This window comes from Lynx rufus, unplaced genomic scaffold (genome assembly GCF_022079265.1).
Source record: "Lynx rufus isolate CCGP_SWC_20201006 ecotype Redwood Valley unplaced genomic scaffold, mLynRuf1.p SCAF_9, whole genome shotgun sequence".
NCBI classification, from domain to species: domain Eukaryota; kingdom Metazoa; phylum Chordata; class Mammalia; order Carnivora; family Felidae; genus Lynx; species Lynx rufus.
Genome location: NW_025814897.1, coordinates 106,793,996 through 106,812,422, shown reverse-complemented (window position 1 = coordinate 106,812,422; position 18,427 = coordinate 106,793,996). Strand labels below are relative to the sequence as shown.

Below are 18,427 nucleotides of genomic sequence, written 5' to 3'. Positions count from 1 at the left end.
CTAGCCTGAACCACAGACCCTTAGAAGAAACCTGAGGGCCTGAGATTTTCATCTAGCTTCAGCATAAGCCTCATCAGTTCAGCAAAATGAGCAAGTGCAAGTGGTCTTCAACTTGCTAGAGGCCAGTATTTTCATAGAGGAGTCCGGCAAGGTCATCAGATTTTAGTAGGCCTAGTTAATAGTGGTGACCAGAGGGGCGCCTGGGTGGCTTCTTCGGTTAAGCGTCTGACTTCCTCTCAGGTCATGATCTTGCGGTTCATGGGTTTGAGCCCTGTGTCAGGCTCTTGTGCTGACAGCTCAGACTGGAGCCTGCTTCAGATTCTGTCTCCCTCTCTCTGCCCCTCCCCCACTCGCACTCTTTCACTCAAAATAAACATTAAAAATACTTTTTTTTTTTAAACAAATTTTTATTTTATTTATTTTTTTTAACATTTTTATTTATTTTTGGGACACAGAGAGACAAAGCATGAACGGGGGAGGGGCAGAGAGAGAGGGAGACACAGAATTGGAAACAGGCTCCAGGCTCTGAGCCATCAGCCCAGAGCCTGACGCGGGGCTCGAACTCACGGACCGCGAGATCGTGACCTGGCTGAAGTCGGACGCTTAACCGACTGCGCCACCCAGGCGCCCCTAAAAATACTTTTTTAATGGCGTCTGGGTGGCTCGGTTGAGGGTCCGACTTGATTTTGGCTCAGGTCCTTATCTGGTTTGTGAATTCGAGCCCCGCATCGGGCTCAGCTCTGGCACTACAGAGCCTCTTTGAGATCTCCCTCTCTCTCTGCCCCTCCCTTGCTCGCACTCTCTCAAAAATAATAAATAATAAAAAAAAAAATAGTGGTGACCAGAGCTGATGGGGTCCCTCTTGAATAGAAACAGCTATTTAGTCTGATGCTCTCATGAATTCCCCATTGTTTCAGTGATGGGAAATAGTTCTCTCCATTTTATAGACTGATGACCAGTCTCATTATTTTATAAGAAACTAGAGGGTTGTTTTTTTGTTTTTGTTTTTGTTTTTTTTTCCAGGGAAAATGACTCCTCAGGAAGGCTTGTGCCTATGAATAGTTAGGGGATGTGTCCTTGGAATGCTCAGCTCAAGAAATACATATATTTTTATTTATTTTGAGAGCGCAAGTGGGACAGGGGCAGAGAGGGAGAGAATCCTAAGCAGGCCACACTGTCAGCCCAGAGCCCATGGCAGGGCTCAAACCACCAACTGTGAGATCACGACTTGAGCCAAAGTTGGACGCTTAACCAAGAACTATTTCCAATTTTTTGGGAGGTGGCCCACTGCCTTGCACCCCACTCCCTACTCCCCCCTACCCTGCCCCTTATTGTCACCTGTTTAAGAAATGGTCAGAGGAAACAGTACAGATCTAGAAGGGGCAGCATACTGCATCATGGCAATTTCGCAGTTTTTGCCAACCTTGGTTACTTGTCTGTAAAATGGGGACAATACCACCTATGTCAGGATTCTAGTGAGGAATGCATGACAGACACCCAGAGCACAGGCCTGGCACGTGAGAAGTCCCAGATTTCATTCATTCGTGTGACGAGTGTTTGTTAAACTGTTACTGGGTGCTGTGACTGATAAACGAATGAATGAAAATAAGGAGGAAATCTAGACACAGGGACTGGCGTTCAAGGGGAAGGTTTCAACGTCGCTCCCACCAGGCTTCTGACTGCCCGCCACGCGAGCGCGACACGCCGGATATGACGTCACCCACTCCCGTGGTTCCCAGAACTAGGCTGGGGGACCGGAAATTAACCCGGGGGGCGGTGTGCAGACTGACCGGAAGTGGGCACGGGCGGGCGCTGTCGGCCCCAGCTCCCGGGAGCCGGTGGAGAGGAGCGTGAGGAAGGCGGGACGCGGGGCGGGGCCGCTGCAGGGGCGGGGTCTGCAGGCTGGCGGGTGGGGGGCGGGGACCCCTCGTGTCCCCGGGACCCCGCCTGCCCGGGCGCCGGCAGCGGCACGGCCATGAAGCTGAAGCTGAAGAACGTGTTTCTCGCCTACTTCCTGGTGTCGATCGCCGGCCTCCTCTACGCGCTGGTGCAGCTCGGTGAGCGGGGCGGGGCGGGGGTGCGGCGGGCCCGTCCGAGGGCGCCAGCCGCCTTGCATCCCGCCCTGGGGATGAGCCCCCGCGCAGACACCATTCAGCCGGCTCGGCCCTCCGACAGCCCTCTGCGGCCGCCGGGCGCACTCCCCTCTCTAGAACGCACCGCGGCTTCCCACCGCACCTCGGATGAGATGCAGACTCCTTCCCAGAGTCCGCAAGGCCCCGCATGATCTGTTGCCGTCCTCCTTTCCAACCCCATTTCCTTCCCCACTCGCTCGCTCTGCTCCGGCCACACAAGCTGCATGACAGTTTCTCGAAAAGCCCACGCTCATTGCTGCCTCAAGCTCTTAACCTGTTCCTTCTGGCTGCAGTGCTTTTCTCCCAGCTCTTTCCTGGCCGCCTCTTTCTCATCCTTCAGGTCTCAGCTCAAATGTCACCGCCTCAGAGAGGCCTTCCCTGACCACCTTAGCTAGATTAACTCTTCTTTTTTCTGGATTCTCTTTTATTCTCTATCTTAAATGTTTCCTTCGTGGCCCTTATCACAATTTGTAATGATTTTACTAATGTGTTTCTTTGCTCAGTGTCTGCCTCCTCCACTAAACTGAAAGCTCCGCGAAGGCAGGGACCATGTCTGCTTTACTCCCTGCTGTATCCCCAGCACCTAAGGCTGTGCCTTCTACGAGGAGCATTCAATAAATATTTATCCAATAACGGAATCAATGAATTTTATGAGTCTTTGGTTACATAGCCAAGGGAACAGATTGAATGTTGCCTCTTACTCGGAGATTTAGAGACCAGGCTTTGATCCTCAGGCATTTAAAAGACTGCCCTGTTTCAGGAGATTGACTTCTTTATGGCTCCAGAAGGCAACATTAGGACCGGCAGGTAGAAGGGATGGAGGCAGATGATCAGCTCGATATCGGAATGAAAGCTGCAACAGATGGAATGTATTGAAGTTGGAGAGGGCTGCTGATTGAGACCACCAGGGATGTAGAAGAGGCTGTTGGGGAAGTTGTCAGGAGATGACTGCACTGGCTAGGAGTTGAACGAGAAGGTTATGCCCCTCTGGGGTGCTCAACGTGCTGTGTGTGGTTCTCTGCCCCCATCCCTGCTTCCTGGGACCAGGCCAGCCATGTGACTGCCTCCCTCCCCTGCGGGCAGCAGCAGAACAGCTTCGGCAGAAGGATCTGAGGATTTCCCAGCTGCAGGCTGATCTCCGTCGCCCACCCCCTGCCCCTGCCCAGCCCCCCGAACCTGAGGCCCTGCCTACTATCTATGTTGTTACCCCCACCTACGCCAGGTACGGGCTCTGGTACGCCCAGGAGGCCTGGCACTGGCCAGGAGGTGGGGGTTGGGGAGGAGTCTGGGGAGTCACCGGGCCAGGGGGTGTTTCTCAAACTAGGGCATGCCAAGTGACAGGATAAATGAGCCACATCTTTCCTCAAAGATGTGTGAGAAAATGGTTGTTTTTCCATTGAAATGGACAGGGGTACACTGTGAAATCGAATACACAGCTCCTGCCAAAGTTTAAGATAGAGCCATATGGTTTCAAAGAAACGTTGAGCTTGCCCGAGTTCACTCTCTCTCAGGGATCCTTTGGGGAGAAAGCTTGAGCTCCCCTGACTCAATTGAAATAGAAAAGGCCTTGGCCTTATGTCACACCAGTTACGCCAGCTGTGATTTACAGTGTGTTTACTCTCTACCAGGCACTGTGCTAAGGGCTCTCCTTTTTTTTTTTTTTAATTTTTAATGTTTATGTATTTCTGAGACAGAGAGAGACAGAGCATGAGTGGGGGAAGGGCAGAGAGAGAGAGAGAGAGAGAGGGAGACACAGAATCCGAAGCAGGCTCCAGGCTCTGAGCTGTCAGCGCAGGGCCCAATGCGGGGCTCGAACTCACAAACCGTGAGATCATGACCTGAGCCGAAGTCAGTCCCTCAACCGACTGAGCCACCCAGGCACTCCTACTTTTTTTTTTTTTTATTAAAATATAGCTTTATTATTGATACAAACCAACTGGGGAACATGGTTTTGGGTCTGTCGCTAAAGAGCCTACTAACTCCTCCCTGGAATCAGACGGCTGACCCATCTAGGCACAGCCAGCTGTCAACCCCGTCCCCTTACACACATGCAGCACCAACCCTGGGACGGACAGACTGATCTGAAGGATCAAGAAGCCTAGAAGGATAAACTGGGCCACACCTTCCCAGTTTCTTGTCTAAACTCTGGAAAATTCCCTGGAGAGGAAGGAGGCAAAGGACTCCTCTAAATACCTCTATCTGGAAACCCAAACATAGGAGGAAGAGGACCTGGTCCTAAGGGTATTTTAGAAAGTCATTATAATTTAATCTTCAAGATGACATTGTTGTAAAGTACCGTTCATCCCATTTGATAGCAGAGGAAACAGGTTTGGGGAGATCTGACCCATTTCCCCCCAGTGTCTTACCTAATAAGTAACAGAACTGGCATTCAAACCCAGAGCTGATTCCAAAGCCTGTGCCCCTTAACGTGTAGTCTCCCACAGCCAGAGCCCTTGGGTTGAGGCGAGTGACAGACACGGGCTGTACGAACAGGGGAGGTGAATGAATGCAGTGTGAAATTGACAAGCGAGAAAAGGAGTTTGGATATTGGCTGGGGAAAGACCACGGGGGATACTAGAAGGGGCTCAGGAGAAGCTATGTATACTGGCTGGAGTGAGTAAACGGTGCCCACCCCTCGCCCTCCTCTTCATCTCTCCCCCTGCAGGCTGGTGCAAAAAGCAGAGCTTGTGCGGCTGTCCCAGACGCTGAGCCTGGTGCCCCGGCTGCACTGGCTGCTGGTGGAGGATGCTGAAGGCCCCAGCCCATTGGTCTCTGGGCTGCTGGCGGCCTCGGGCCTCCTCTTCACACACCTGGCAGTCCTCACCCCCAAGGCCCAGCGGCTCAGGGAGGGTGAGCCAGGCTGGGTTCGGCCCCGTGGTGTAGAACAACGGAACAGGGCCCTGGACTGGCTCCGGAGAGGAGGGGGCGCCGTCGGGGGAGAGAAGGACCCCCCCCCAGCCGGCACCCGGGGAGTCGTATACTTTGCTGATGATGACAACACCTACAGCCGGGAGCTCTTTGAAGAGGTGAGCACCGGAGGTGGGTGGGGGGGGGGGGATCGGGAGAGAGGCCAGGCGGGGCCAGCTTTGCCTGTTGCCCTGGTTACCAGTGTTGCTCCAGGCTGCTGTGTGAGGAGGGGGAGCAGTGGGCCAGAGTGACCCCAGCGGTCCTTCCTGCTGCTCCCTTGTCCCTGGGCCACCCCGTGTCTGTTTCGTCTCTTCTGACCTCTCATAGATGCGCTGGACCCGTGGTGTCTCAGTGTGGCCTGTGGGGCTGGTAGGCGGCCTGCGATTTGAGGGCCCTCGGGTACAGGATGGCCGGGTTGTGGGCTTCCACACGGCATGGGAGCCCAACAGGCCCTTTCCAGTGGATATGGCAGGATTCGCTGTTGCCCTGCCCTTGCTGTTGGCAAAGCCCAACGCCCAGTTTGATGCTACTGCTCCCCGGGGCCACCTGGAGAGCAGTCTCCTGAGCCACCTCGTGGATCCCAAGGACCTGGAGCCGCGAGCTGCTAACTGCACTCGGGTAAGGGATGAAGGTGGGCAGAACTCCGGCTTTGGGATACGGCAAGGTGATGGGGGGAAAGTGGAGTAAGGCCTTGGGGAGGAGGATCACAGGGTGGGTGTTTGAACCACGAGGGACCTTCCAGGGCCCGGACTCAACCTTGCCGACAGCACTACGGCAGGGGAAGCTGGGAGCCAGGGAAGGAAAGTGGTCCCCTGGGCACCCATGTAGCACAGAGCGGGTGAGGGGCCTCTATTTTAGAGGCACTAAAGCCTCCTGCCATTCACGCTTTGGAGCCAACGCTGTGTGTGTAGAGGGGGTGAGTGGGTCCACTCTACACAGAGGGCCCAGTTCTAACCGAAAGCCTCCTGGGACAGGTTCTGGTGTGGCATACGCGGACGGAGAAGCCCAAGATGAAGCAGGAGGAGCAGTTGCAGCGGCAGGGCCGAGGCTCAGACCCAGCTGTCGAGGTGTGATGGCAGGCCCCACCCTGACTACCACCTCCTCAGGCACAGACCTGGCGGACTGGGCCCCTGGCCTGCCCAGGATCCGGTTTTCCTAGTCCTGACCCCTCAGAGCCGGGGCGGTGGCCCCTCTGCCCCCTCAGCCCCAGGGCATGGCCCAGCTGCTTCGCCCCTCCCCCAGCCTGCCATGTGGCACTGCCCACAGGCTGGGGACAAGCAGCCCTTGTATTGAGCCAGGTCAGCCCTGTCTGGGGCGGAGCAGAAGGACAGGCACTCAGGAGGGAGGGCTGCTGAGCAACCGGGCAACTCACTGGGGCTGGGCATGCCCTGGGGGGCTGGAGGAGCTGGGCTGGACCCTCCCCACCTGAGCATGCTGACCCCCTCTCCTACCTCCAGAATAAAAGATCTCAAGCTGGAGGGGCCTGTGGTTTCCTTCATTCCACACATTCTGGCTCTTGCATTTGAGATCCTTCCCAGAGTCGAAACCCAGGAGTCCTGGCTTCTCTATCAGACAGGAATCAATTCTCCCAGGGCCCCCCAACCCCCTTGAAAGGAAGATCGGTGGCTTCAGTGCAAAAAGCTTTATTGAGTCTCTGTGCCAGGAGCAGTCGCCAGCCCTTCCCGTGTCGCTTTCCCATCACCCTGTGTTTTCTCTGTTCCCCGCTGGTTCCAGCCGCAGGGGCTAAGCCCCGGCCACCTAGTTTTCCTGCCGCCCCCAGTCCAGCTCGGTGACTGTCCTTAACCCCTCTAATCCCAGGGACCCCCCCCTCCCCCACCTGGAGCCTTGGTATGGAGTTGTGAGGTTTTCAGTGTTTGTCCATCCCTCCCCTTCCCCCCTCCCATTCCCCACCAGGCCACTAGGCCTCAGGTGGACCCTCCTTAGGAGGTGCCTCTTCCGGTGGGGTCTCCTCAGGTGCCGGCCTGTGAGCAACCCCTCCCTGTCGCCACGCTGTTTGCAGCATGTCCTTCAGCCCGCTGGGAAAGAGGTAGCCCTGGGTCTCTCCCTCCCCATCGATGACTCCTCCGAGCCCCTCCAGTGCTGTCTGCAGGTACCGCAGGCCCAGGAGCACCAGAGTCTGGGGGAAAAGCAAAGGGAAAGAGGTCAGTGAGGGTCCACCGCCCCAGGGGCCAGAGCTGGAGGCAGCCCTCAGACACTTTGCTGACTCACCTGCAGCAGGAAGGTGACAGCCAGCATGCTGCCCAGCGTGCTCGCCAAACCCTGCAGGTGCCCCAGCAGCACCCCGTGGCATCCTTGCGCCCAGAGGTTTAGGTTGGGCTGACGGGGATCAAAGAGCGGGTGGGCATGGGGGTCTGAGAGCCGGCTTTGCAGGCAAGGTCTGGGTGAGTGGGGGTTGCAGCAGGAGAAAGGGACACCGTCGATCAGATACAGGCCCTCCACGTTGCTCTGGATGCGGCTGCAAAGGGAGGGGAGAGGGGAGTTAGGGCGTCTGGAAGTCGAGGCCTGGAGGAAAGGCTGCCGGGCACAGGAATGGAGAAGGGAAACAGGAAAAAGACCTTCACTGACTGGTTTGCTGTGTGCCGGGCGTGCATAATTCATTTATCCTCACAATAAGTCTGTAAGATCGGTCCCATTAGCTCCATTCTACAAATGAGGAAATGGGCCCAGAGCTGTTTGGTAACATGCCCTGGGTCACACACCTGATAGATAGCAGATCTGTAACCCATTCTCTCGATCACTAGGCTCTATTTACTTCCTATCTGGGTAAGGTGGGTTTCAAGGGATGGGGAGGAGGAAAAGGAGGGGAAGGAGGCCAGGAGGAGGGGGGCGGGGGAATAAGACACTCACTCCACCACGTCCTGGTCATTGGGATCCAAGTAACGGCTGCTGACCCACTGGACCCCAAACCAATCCTTGTACCCGTGGCGCCCGCAGCAGTGGTGCCTCAGCTGCAGCTCATCCAACAGCCGTTTGGCATGACAGTGTCCGGGCACCTCTGTGTCTTTGTAGTGAACCAAGGCAGTCCCCAGGCCCTCCTCCAGCCCTGTGTCCAGACTCCCAGGTAAAGCCAGGGCCAGTCCCAGGGCCAGGACCAGAAGACCCCCGCCCCCAGCAGTGCCAACCACGAGCAGTGGGCCTAGGACCTTCCGCCAGGGAGGGTATTGAGCTGCGTCCAGACTGGCCCTGCTGGTCCCTGCACCCACCAGTCCTGTGCCCAAAGCCACCGCACCAGCTGCCAGGGCAACCCGGGGCAGGGCAGCAAATGGGCAGGAGGGAGCCAAGAAGGTGCTGAGGTGCCACAGCTGGACCTGGAGGTGCCCGCTATAGAGGAGGGTGAGGCCACCGGCCAGCGCCAGCAGCCAGGAGAGGAGCCAGAGCCCCTGTGCCAGACGGATGCGGGGCTGGAGGGGCAGCACCAGGGGCAACACCGGCGCCATCTCCCATCTCTGCCCAAGGGAAAGCAGAGCTCTCAGGGACTAGGGTTGGCCGGCGCAGGGTGCTGAGTCAGCCCAGCCCGGCTTGAGCTGGGCTAATGCCATCCTGACCCCAATACCCTGGGAATCCTCCCACCCCCATCCTTAATAACCCGCTGCCCTGGCCCCTGCCAGCCCCAATTCGAGATGCCTTGGCCTTGCCCCTTAGGAAAAGCCCCGCCCCCGGGCTAAGGGCCCATTTCATGACCCCGCCCCTGCCCCCTCGCGGAAGTGGGGAGGGGCCGGTCGGCTCTGCCCCTAGGGGCTAGGGGCAGGGACTCCGGGACCAGAGAGGACCCCAGGGATTCAGGGGGCGGGGATCCCGGAAGGGCCTGGAGGGCGGAGGCCCAGAGGGGGTCCGGGGGTCAGCGGGTTAGCCCTGCCCGGGGACTGAGCCGCGAGGCCCGGACAGGGAGGGGTTACCAGGCGGCCCGGCCCCCCCCCCCTCGTCCCGCCCCCCCTCCCGCGCTTCCTGGCGGCTCCGCGTCCGGCGCCTGTTTGTGCCGCGGCGCTGGGGCCCCGGACGGCCCCGCCACCCCACCCCCGGGAGCCGAGAGCGGCCCCGGGAGAGTCCGAGGCCCCGGCGGGTCCTGGAGCCTACCGCCCCCGCTCCACAGCGCCCCCTCCAGGCCCTTTCCCCGCGCCCGACAGCGCCCCCGGGGGGTGGCACGGCACCCTTGCGCGCGCGCCCCGGGGTGCTTCCCCTTCCCCTCTCCCTGGCCATGGCCCCGGCGGCTTAGAAGCCTCCTCCGCCGCCGCCGCTCGGAGCAAGCCGGGGGCCGGATGGACGGGGCCGGGGGGCCCGGTGAGTACGGGGCGGGGCGGGCGGCGTGCCCCTTCCCGGAGCGCCGGCCGGTCGGCCGCTGCCAGTGCCCGACGGCTGTCTGGCGGCGTCCCCGCGTGCTCCTCGGCCTCAGGGGTTCTGAGCATCCTCCACTGTTCCTCAGGTCGCTCTCCCTAGTTATTTGGATCTCCTACTGTCATTTCGAACTTCCTCAACGTCATCCTATTCCCCATGTTATTCTGGGCCCCTCGATGTTTCTCTGCCCCCTATGTTATTCCGGGCCTCTTCTCATGGTCTTTCGGGTCGTTTTACTTCTGACCCGTTACCCTGGGACCTTCACTATGACTCCGTCTCCACTGATACCCTCTCCTGTCATTCTCGATCTCTCCTCCTGGTCCTGTGAGCCCTCAGATGACTGTACTCTCCGGGGCGCCCTCTTCTTTTCGCGCCCCCTTCTCAGTTTCTCTGCCTGCCTTGGAGACCTGAGCTTTGCTCTGGGGTGGGCCGTCATCCCGCGCCGGCGCTGCGCCTCCCTCTGTGGTTCCCACGTTCCTGGGCAGTACTCCATATTTTCCCCCTGGTACTCCATGGTACTCCCTGTCTTTGCGGAGGTTGAGACAGCAGCAGGAAGGGAGCCTTGCCAGGCTCCTCGCCTGCCCTGCCAGAAGGAGGCCCTTGATTCTCTACCACCCGCCTCCTCCCCTCCGGGCCAGCCTCCAAGCCCGGGGCTGCTTGAAGGGGGTAGTCCTATGGGATGAATGCAAGGTCGGAGGGAAGTCAGAATCCCCTCAACCCTTTTCTTCAGGTGGTGGGTACATTCTGAGTGCTTCCTGCCCTGTTCCCAGGTGAGGGCCCTGCTCAGGAGGCCCTGCAGTCCTTGAGCCGGCGGCTTCAGGTGCAGGAGAAGGAGATGGAGCTGGTTAAGGCGGCCCTGGCAGAAGCCCTCCGCCTGCTGCGGCTGCAGGCGCCCCCGAACTCCCTGCAGGACCCTGGCGCCCCAGCTCCTACAAGGGACAGGTAGGCAGGTTGTCACGCCCTCTTCTTCCGAGGGCCTCTGGGGGCATCAGGTTGACTCACTGTCTCCCCAGCAGCCCTGCAGCCCCCCCAGGACTGCCACCCACGTGCAGCCCCTCCTTGGTGAGCCGGGGCACCCAGACGGAGACAGAGGTTGAGATGCAGCCGTCCCCTGGACCCCCTGGCCTGAGCAATGGGCCCCCAGCCCCACAGGGGGGCAGTGAAGAGCCTAGTGGGACCCAGTCTGAAGGAGGGGGCAGCAGCAGCAGTGGTTCCCCTGGCCCCCCAGGGATCCTCAGGCTTGTGCAGCCCCCACAGCGCGCTGACACGTAAGTGTCCCGTGGCAGGGGCCAGGAGGGCCGGCGGAGGGACTGGGAAGCGTGAGGAGAGGGAACGATCTTTACCAGCTCACTATGCTCCTACCAGGCCACGGAGAAATTCTTCCTCCTCCTCATCCCCCTCAGAGCGGCCTCGGCAGAAACTCTCCCGGAAGGCAGCTTCCTCGGCCAACCTGTTATTGCGGTCAGGGAGCACAGAGAGGTGGGCGAGGCTCCCGCCACCCCCAACCCGCCCCACCCCACGCTCAGGCTCTTGACTTTCCACATCCCTCACCTCACTTCCCTGGGTGGGGTGGGGGGACCTCATCGCCCAACAGGAAGAAAGGAACAAGCCCCCCAGGGGCGCCTGCTGTGTACCCGGCACTGTGCTAAACCCTCGACCTCCTCCATCTCATTCAGTTCCCACGACACCCTTGGGGGGTAGGTGGTCTCATGCTGTTCATTGTCCAGGCGAGGAAGCAGGCTCAGAGAGGGTAAGTCATTTGTCTCGGGTCACACAGCCAGAACTAGGATCTGAACCCTCCTCTCCCTGACTTCGGTTCCATCATATCACCACATACCTTCCAGGAATCCGAGAGGTACCAAAAAGCTCTCGCGATTTTCCTGGATGACTGTTTTCGGAGTTTTCCCCCCACTGCCCCTCACCGCCCCCCACCCCACCCCCAACCAGGCTTTATTTCTACAGAGCAAGGGGAAATTCTAGTGGCTGAACGTAGTTGTCTCAGAGTCTATACAGGCCCCAGGACACCTGAGTGTTCATTCTAGCCACGTCCTCGGTTTCCCCTGTATTCTCAGAAGAGAAGTCACTACGTTTTTGATCTAATGACAGCTATCTGTGGAATTCACCTGTTACTTTCCCCTTGAGAGATAAAGACTTTCTTGCTGACCTCCCAGATCCCTGAAAGGCAGGGCTGGTGTACATTCTGGATTCACTTTGGTCCCATTTTACCGATGGAGAAGTGAAAAGGTCAACCAGAAGCCTGGTAGTCTAGAGGAAAGGGCTCCCCCCCCCCCCCCCGTCATGCTGCCGCACTGGCTCTTACAAGCTTTATGGCCTGAATCTTCTCATCTCTTACATGGAGCTGAGAGTCCCCATCTACTCTGGGGCCCCGAATGCTCCGAATGCAAACTAAAAGCCTGCAGAGATGACTCTGTAGGTCTCTGGAGTAACTCCTTTCTTGTGTCCTGCCCTTCCCCACTTAGGTCTTGGGCCCTGACCCCATCCCTATGCTTTTCTCTCTTCCCAACAGCCGTGGGGGGAAAGACCCCCTCTCCAGCCCCGGGGGCCCTGGGTCTCGGAGAAGCAACTACAATTTGGGTACGTACAGAGGAGTGAATAACTTGGATGACAGTGTTAGGGTTTGGGCGACAGCCCTGAGAGCTATTTTGGGGGACCTGTGAGGTGTGGTGGGTAGAGTTCTGCTCTGGCTTTCCTGGAAGGGAGGCTGCAGGGTGGTGGTTGACACCCCCCTTTTCTCTGTAGAAGGCATCTCAGTGAAGATGTTCCTTCGCGGCCGCCCCATTACCATGTACATCCCGTCTGGCATCCGCAGCCTTGAGGAGCTGCCCAGCGGCCCACCCCCGGAGACCCTCAGCCTTGACTGGGTGTATCCTGCCCCCTCCAATCCCCCAGGAACCACCTTAACCATCTTGGGAACCCCCCCTTCTTTATGGTTTCCCCCTGGACCTGCGGGATCAGGGAGCCCTCTGAATCCTCCCCTCCCATCCTCTGCCGATGGTGCTGCCAGCCAGAAGGTCTTCCGTTGCCCCCTCTTCCTCATTCTGCCCTTGATCTGACCCTTTCCTTGACTGTGATCCCCACTCCAGTTACGGGTACAGGGGTCGTGACTCCCGCTCTAATCTGTTTGTGCTGCGCTCTGGGGAGGTGGTCTACTTTATCGCCTGTGTGGTGGTGCTGTACCGGCCCGAGGGAGGCCCAGGGGGTCCTGGAGGTGGCGGCCAGCGACATTACCGGGGCCACACGGACTGTGTTCGATGGTGAGGGGCCTGGGACCTGGGAGTGGGCGGGCGGCTCTAGGCGTGGGGATGGTGGGCTTGGCAGGAGCAGGGTCTGGGTCGGTGTGGAGGAGCAGGAGAGTAGAGTCGCCTTGCTGCTCTGCAAGCATGGAGAAGGTGTCCTGAGGGGTCTTGAGAGACCGACCCCCTTCCCTAGAGTGTCTCCTCCCCCCACTTAGTCTGGCCGTCCACCCCGATGGTGTTCGTGTAGCCTCAGGACAGACAGCTGGAGTGGATAAAGATGGAAAGGTAAGACCAAAGCCCAACACCAGGCAGACAGGATGAAATTCCAGCCTGCCTTTCCTTCATACCCCTGACCCCTTCTCCTCTCCCAGCCCCTGCAGCCTGTGGTTCACGTCTGGGACTCAGAGACACTGCTGAAGCTGCAGGAGATTGGACTGGGGGCCTTCGAGCGGGGCGTGGGAGCCCTGGCCTTTTCAGTTGCGGTGAGCCGACCCCAAAGCCTCTAGACCCCCATCTTCCTTGCCCGCGAACCTCATTCTTGCACTTCACCGGGAAGCCTCAGAAGTTCTGGCCTTCCTGAACCTGACTCCGCCGGTTCTCCTGAGAAAGGAGCAGGTGTCCCCTTCTCCTGCCCGCTCGACTTGTGATGGCAGCCCTTGCCTAATGACCATGAACCCACAGACTTCTAGGCCTCACTCGGCCCCTCCGATGTGTCCCCCATTCTCAGGATCAGGGTGCTTTTCTTTGTGTGGTGGATGATTCCAATGAGCACATGCTGTCCGTGTGGGACTGCAGCCGGGGCACAAAGCTGGCTGAGATCAAGGTGAGGAGTCCAGGCGGCCTGGCGGGGCACCGTGGTTAGGGACCTGGGGGCAGTGAAGTATAGAGAGCTGCAGACTTACCCATACGTTGACTTCCTTTCCGGCTGGGTCACCTGGAGGAAGCCCCCTAGCCTCTCTGAGGCTGTAAATGGGGATTTCAGAAGTTCTGGCTTCCTGAGGGATAATGTCTTAGGCATTAGGGTGGTTCTGGCATCGTGAGTGACAGGGAGGGGTGCCCTGAGGGGACCAGGGTCTGGGTCCAGAAGGAAGGCTTGTCCTCGGGTTTCAGGATATCAGCAGACCGGCTGTCAGGCTGCAAACTGAAGAGTCAAGTCAAGTGAAGGTGCTCAGGGCTTGGGGTGGCTGAATCTGGTATCTTCCCTTCAGAGTACAAATGACTCAGTCTTGGCCGTTGGCTTCAGCCCTCGCGACAGCAGCTGCATTGTCACCAGTGGGAAATCGCATGTCCACTTCTGGAACTGGAGTGGAGGAGCAGGGGTTCCTGGGAACGGGACTCTCACCCGGAAACAGGGTGTCTTTGGGGTGAGGCGTGGATGGGTGTGGGGTGGGGTGGGGAGGACAGAGTGGAGATGGAAGTATTGGTCTGAATACCTTAGACCCTGATACCACCCAGCTGGCAAGGGTCTGTGACTTTCAGTCTTTGGCCTTCCCTTTGATCTCTGCTCTCTCCCCTAGAAATACAAGAAACCCAAGTTTGTCCCTTGCTTTGTGTTCCTCCCGGATGGGGACATTCTTACTGGGGACTCAGAGGGGAACATTCTCACCTGGGGACGGAGCCTCTCAGATGCCAGGACCCCAGGCAGGGGTGGGGCCAAAGGTATGTGGTTGGAGGTGGCACCTGGGAAGTCTAGTACCCCAGAGGGTGTCTGTGGGAAACAGAGGATTTTCCTTTTTCTTCTTTTTTTTTTTTAACCATGAGAATTGATAGATCTCTGTGGACCCTCTAGAAAGGCCGGCTGGAAGGGTAGGGGTGACACGGCTGGGGCTTTGGAGTCTGCCAGATCCTGGGTTCAGATTCCAGTTTTGCCACTAGTTGTGTGGCCTTTAGGAAGTTACCTCGCTTCTTTGAGCCTCGGTTGTTCAGTCTGTAAACTGGGTAAAATAATAGCTGAGGATCAGAGATCACATTCAGTAGGTGCTCAGCGGCTAGGAGTTATTATTGTGTTGTGACGGCCAAGGCTGCCTCTGTTCCCCACTTCCCTGTACCCCCACAGCATGACCCACTCGTGACTTTGCCAACAGAGACCTATGGGATTGTGGCCCAGGCCCATGCTCACGAAGGTTCCATCTTTGCCCTGTGTCTCCGGCGGGATGGGACTGTACTGAGTGGTGGCGGACGGGACCGCCGGCTGGTCCAGTGGGGGCCGGGACTGGTGGCTCTCCAGGAGGCTGAGGTGAGGGCTAGCCTGGGGTCGAAGGAGGGAGTGGGGAGAGGAATGGCCAGGGGGCCCCTGACTTCATGCCACCGTTCCGCAGATTCCTGAACACTTTGGGGCTGTGCGGGCCATTGCTGAGGGGCTGGGCTCCGAGCTGCTGGTGGGAACCACGAAGAATGCATTGCTGAGGGGAGATCTGGCGCAGGGCTTCTCCCCTGTAATCCAGGTTGGAGGGCCAAGGGCTCCAGGGAGGAGGGTGGGAAGTGCTACTGAGGAGGGGCAGAGGTAACAGCCCGTGATCTGCTGCAGGGTCACACGGATGAGCTCTGGGGGCTCTGCACACATCCCTTCCAGAACCGTTTTCTCACCTGTGGCCATGACCGACAACTGTGCCTGTGGGATGGGGAGGGCCATGCGCTGGCCTGGAGCATTGACCTCAAGGTAGAGCCCCGTGTCCCTGGATCCCCAGTGCCACACCCACCATGGCTTCTGTGGACACCACTCCTTCCCCAGCATCCCTCTTCCTTCTCCCCAGGGGCAGCCACTTTGTACTGGTATGGCTGTGTTGGCTACCAAAATCTGCATTCTTCTGTGCAGATGCCTCCAGTGTCCCCTAGGCACTGTCCCCTCCCCCTTACCCCCAGACCCCCAGACCTCCCTTTGATCCAGCAACAAATGGTTAATCTCTGGCACAGCCTCCTAGCTCAGTTCTGGTTGTTAAATATGTTGAGTATCGCCTAGTTTAGGCTCCAGTGACACCCTGCCTCCACCCCAGGCCTACTGTCCCTCTCCTCCCTGTCTCATCCTTGGGAGGAGAAGGCTTTGGTGTTACCAACATGACAAGGTGTCTGCCCGGGAACCTTCACTAGAAAGGCATCTTCCTGAATTCACCTTCTCCCCCCTCCCAGGAGACTGGTCTCTGTGCTGACTTCCACCCCAGCGGGGCAGTTGTGGCCGTAGGACTGAACACAGGGAGGTGAGAGGAGCCAGGATTCCTGGGAGGGGAAAGCAGGAGCTTTGGGAAGGGCCCCTGGTAATGGGGTGGCAGGGGAGGAGTGTGGCTCAGGAGCCCCAACCGCACCTTCTCGTTTCTCAGTGCTTTTCTCTGCAGCCCGGGCCTCCCCTGCTCTGCTTGTGGCAACTGTCATCACACCCAACCACTCTCCCCTCTGAGCCTGGGAGTGGCAGCTTAGGATAGAAAAGCTGTGGGGGGATAGGAGGGACATGGGAGAGACTGACACAGGGAAGTGACAGGCTTACAGACTCCATAAGGTTCCTGTATTCTTTTCTTAGAGGCATCAGAAGCCCCTCACCCTTTCTCTCTCCTCAGCGTCTTCCGATTTCCTGGCATAAGAATGCAGCGGCAACCTGTCTACATCACAGCCTTTCTGTTGGCGTCTCTGACGCTCTCCAACTTGCCAACCCCCACGTTGCCCAGGATGGGTAACCTCACACCTGCTTTCCACCCCCTCCCTTCCAGGTGGCTGGTTTTGGACACAGAGACCAGAGAGATCGTGTCTGATGTCACTGATGGCAATGAGCAGCTCTCAGTGGTCCGGTACAGCCCAGGTGGGAGCCACCCCCACCCTGGACCCAGACCTGTCCCTGGCCCTTCCCTCTCTGAGTGACTGTCTTTATAGATGGGTTGTACCTGGCCATCGGTTCCCATGACAACATGATCTACATCTATAGCGTTTCCAGTGAGGGTGCCAAGTCCAGCCGCTTTGGCCGCTGTGTGGTGAGGAAGCCGGGGTGGAGGGTGGGGCATTGCCATAGCAGGTAAACCGGAAGGGCTCTCGTGCACTAAGGGGAACCTGGGGATGGGAAATGGTAGCTACATTTTTAGTCTCTTGACCCTTGCTCCCAGGGTCACTCCAGCTTCATCACTCACCTTGACTGGTCCAAAGATGGGAATTTCATCATGTCCAATTCTGGGGACTATGAGATCCTTTACTGTGAGTGGCTGTAGGGGAAAGCATGGGGAATGGGTAATCGGCTGGGTTTTGTTTTGGGGTGGGAGGCTCCTGGTTGGGAGGGGACGAAGAGTATGTAGGCAGCTCCAGGTAGAGATGGGGCTGAAGTGGAGTTGGAATTGTTCAGGTAGGAGAAATATTGTGAATTGAAAAACCCTACGGTTTTACACCATGCCTTTCCCCACGAGGACTTGAGGGAGTTGAGGAATGTACTAGGAAAAGATTGTTTAGGACAAGTTTCTCAGCAGGTGTGGAGGAACTGACTTAGCCAGGGAGGAAGAACTGATGAGAAGCTGTTAGGGGAACTTCAGAACTTCAGGATTCAGGAAGTGCATGGGGCTGGGTTTTGCCCTGGGCTGAGGGCTACCAAGGTGACCAGATCACATGCCATTACCTCAAGTTAGTCTTTCCAACCTACCCTTCCCGGTCAGTGGGTCGGTGGGTCGGTCGGTGTCTTGCCAACCGAGGGCAGGGGGAGAGCTGAGTTGGGTGGGCTCCCTCCCCCCAGGGGACGTGGCTGGAGGCTGCAAGCTGCTGAGGAATCGCTATGAGAGCCGAGACCGGGAGTGGGCCACCTACACCTGCGTGCTGGGCTTCCATGTCTATGGTGAGCAGGGCCTCCGAACCTTGCGGGGTGGGGTGGGGTGGGGTGTGCGGGGTAAGGTGGAGCCCGCACTGGGCTCCGAATGCTGGGCATGTGTCAGAGGGGTGGGTGTCAAGAAACCGGCAGATCCAGCCCAGGAGGCCCCTCTGGCCCTCGGTGGCTGCCGGGACCGGGAAGGATTGCCTGGAACGCGGCCGGTGGGCGGCCTCGGCTGCCTGACCGCCGGAAACGGTGCGGAGCCTGGGCCGTGGGTGGCCGCGGGGAGGAGGCCATACTGAGGCCGGCTGCTGTGCTAGGCGTGTGGCCAGACGGCTCGGATGGCACCGACATCAACTCCCTGTGCCGCTCCCACAACGAGCGAGTGGTGGCCGTGGCCGACGACTTCTGCAAAGTGCACCTGTTCCAGTACCCGTGCGCGCGCGCCAAGGTGAGGCCTCCAGGGGCCTCTGGGGCCGGGCGGGCGGGGGCCGGGTCCAGGGCTCCCCGGCCGCCGCAGCTCGGTCTTCTTTCCCGCCCAGGCTCCGAGCCTCGTGTACGGCGGCCACGGCAGCCACGTGACCAGCGTCCGGTTCACGCACGACGACTCGCACCTCATCTCGCTGGGCGGCAAGGACGCCAGCATCTTCCAGTGGCGAGTGCTGGGCGCTGGGGGCGCGGGGCCGGCGCCCGCCACGCCCTCTCGAACCCCCTCCCTGTCCCCCGCCTCCTCTCTCGATGTCTGACCGCTGCCGGAGGGGAGCCACCGGCCCTGCGGCGCGGCCCCGCCCACCCGAAACCCCCAGGACCAGGGGCCGACTTTTCCTCGACTTCGAGACATTCCCGATCGCGCGTTTCCCTGGAGGGGGCGAACGGCACCCCGCACACACTGTAGAGACCCGCTGGCTGAGCCGGGCAGCCCCAGCCTGGGCCCTGACTCCTGCCGCCTGCTGAGGGGCAATAAACCAAAAGCAAAGTCGCCTCCCAGTCCTTTTGTGGGGCGCGGC

The 18,427-nt window shown here is 58.9% G+C and overlaps 3 protein-coding genes across 8 annotated transcripts; 2 read left to right on the top strand and 1 right to left on the bottom strand.

The window, feature by feature from the left end:
• Positions 1 to 1,896: 1,896 nt before the first annotated feature.
• On the top strand, positions 1,897 to 6,517 carry B3GAT3 (beta-1,3-glucuronyltransferase 3). Its single transcript, XM_047071832.1, has 5 exons — positions 1,897 to 2,057; positions 3,180 to 3,354; positions 4,798 to 5,158; positions 5,367 to 5,657; positions 6,014 to 6,517. The coding sequence occupies exons 1-5, from the start codon at positions 1,976 to 1,978 to the stop codon at positions 6,110 to 6,112; spliced, it is 1,008 nt and encodes a 335-aa protein (XP_046927788.1). The 5' UTR covers positions 1,897 to 1,975; the 3' UTR covers positions 6,113 to 6,517.
• A 149-nt stretch (positions 6,518 to 6,666) lies between these two features.
• On the bottom strand, positions 6,667 to 8,800 carry ROM1 (retinal outer segment membrane protein 1). Its single transcript, XM_047070276.1, has 3 exons — positions 7,908 to 8,800; positions 7,269 to 7,515; positions 6,667 to 7,176 (listed from the first exon to the last, which is right to left on the bottom strand). Exons 1-3 carry the CDS (start codon positions 8,495 to 8,497, stop codon positions 6,958 to 6,960), a joined length of 1,056 nt encoding a protein of 351 aa, XP_046926232.1. The 5' UTR covers positions 8,498 to 8,800; the 3' UTR covers positions 6,667 to 6,957.
• Positions 8,801 to 9,260: 460 nt separating this feature from the next.
• Positions 9,261 to 18,401, top strand: EML3 (EMAP like 3). 6 transcript variants are annotated; one of them, XM_047070274.1, is made up of 22 exons: positions 9,261 to 9,338; positions 10,163 to 10,334; positions 10,409 to 10,660; positions 10,758 to 10,871; positions 11,920 to 11,987; positions 12,153 to 12,276; positions 12,497 to 12,667; positions 12,865 to 12,934; positions 13,021 to 13,131; positions 13,377 to 13,472; positions 13,858 to 14,013; positions 14,167 to 14,308; positions 14,734 to 14,885; positions 14,968 to 15,093; positions 15,177 to 15,308; positions 15,776 to 15,843; positions 16,348 to 16,436; positions 16,508 to 16,605; positions 16,735 to 16,822; positions 17,349 to 17,447; positions 17,851 to 17,871; positions 17,963 to 18,401. In XM_047070274.1, exons 1-22 carry the CDS (start codon positions 9,317 to 9,319, stop codon positions 18,313 to 18,315), a joined length of 2,724 nt encoding a protein of 907 aa, XP_046926230.1. In that variant the 5' UTR covers positions 9,261 to 9,316; the 3' UTR covers positions 18,316 to 18,401. The 6 variants fall into 6 exon arrangements, 5 of the variants coding, with proteins under 5 accessions (XP_046926230.1, XP_046926229.1, XP_046926226.1 ...); XM_047070273.1 differs by having other exon boundaries at positions 10,406 to 10,660; XM_047070270.1 differs by having other exon boundaries at positions 17,741 to 17,871; positions 17,963 to 18,253.
• The last annotated feature ends 26 nt before the right edge of the window (positions 18,402 to 18,427 follow it).

What these genes read in the sequence shown, in the direction of transcription:
- B3GAT3 (XM_047071832.1), top strand. Translation starts at nt 1,976, where the DNA reads ATGAAGCTGAAGCTGAAGAACGTGTTTCTCGCCTACTTCCTGGTGTCG. An exon ending in CTACGCGCTGGTGCAGCTCG is followed by an intron (nt 2,058 to 3,179) that starts GTGAGCGGGGCG and finishes TCCTGGGACCAG; the next exon opens with GCCAGCCATGTGACTGCCTC. An exon ending in GCCGGGAGCTCTTTGAAGAG is followed by an intron (nt 5,159 to 5,366) that starts GTGAGCACCGGA and finishes GACCTCTCATAG; the next exon opens with ATGCGCTGGACCCGTGGTGT.
- ROM1 (XM_047070276.1), bottom strand. Translation starts at nt 8,497, where the DNA reads ATGGCGCCGGTGTTGCCCCTGGTGCTGCCCCTCCAGCCCCGCATCCGT. An exon ending in AATGACCAGGACGTGGTGGA is followed by an intron (nt 7,516 to 7,907) that starts GTGAGTGTCTTA and finishes CTCCCTTTGCAG; the next exon opens with CCGCATCCAGAGCAACGTGG. An exon ending in CTGTCACCTTCCTGCTGCAG is followed by an intron (nt 7,177 to 7,268) that starts GTGAGTCAGCAA and finishes CTTTTCCCCCAG; the next exon opens with ACTCTGGTGCTCCTGGGCCT.
- EML3 (XM_047070273.1), top strand. Translation starts at nt 9,317, where the DNA reads ATGGACGGGGCCGGGGGGCCCG. An exon ending in GGAAACAGGGTGTCTTTGGG is followed by an intron (nt 14,014 to 14,166) that starts GTGAGGCGTGGA and finishes TCTCTCCCCTAG; the next exon opens with AAATACAAGAAACCCAAGTT. An exon ending in GCTGGGCTTCCATGTCTATG is followed by an intron (nt 17,448 to 17,850) that starts GTGAGCAGGGCC and finishes CACCTGTTCCAG; the next exon opens with TACCCGTGCGCGCGCGCCAA.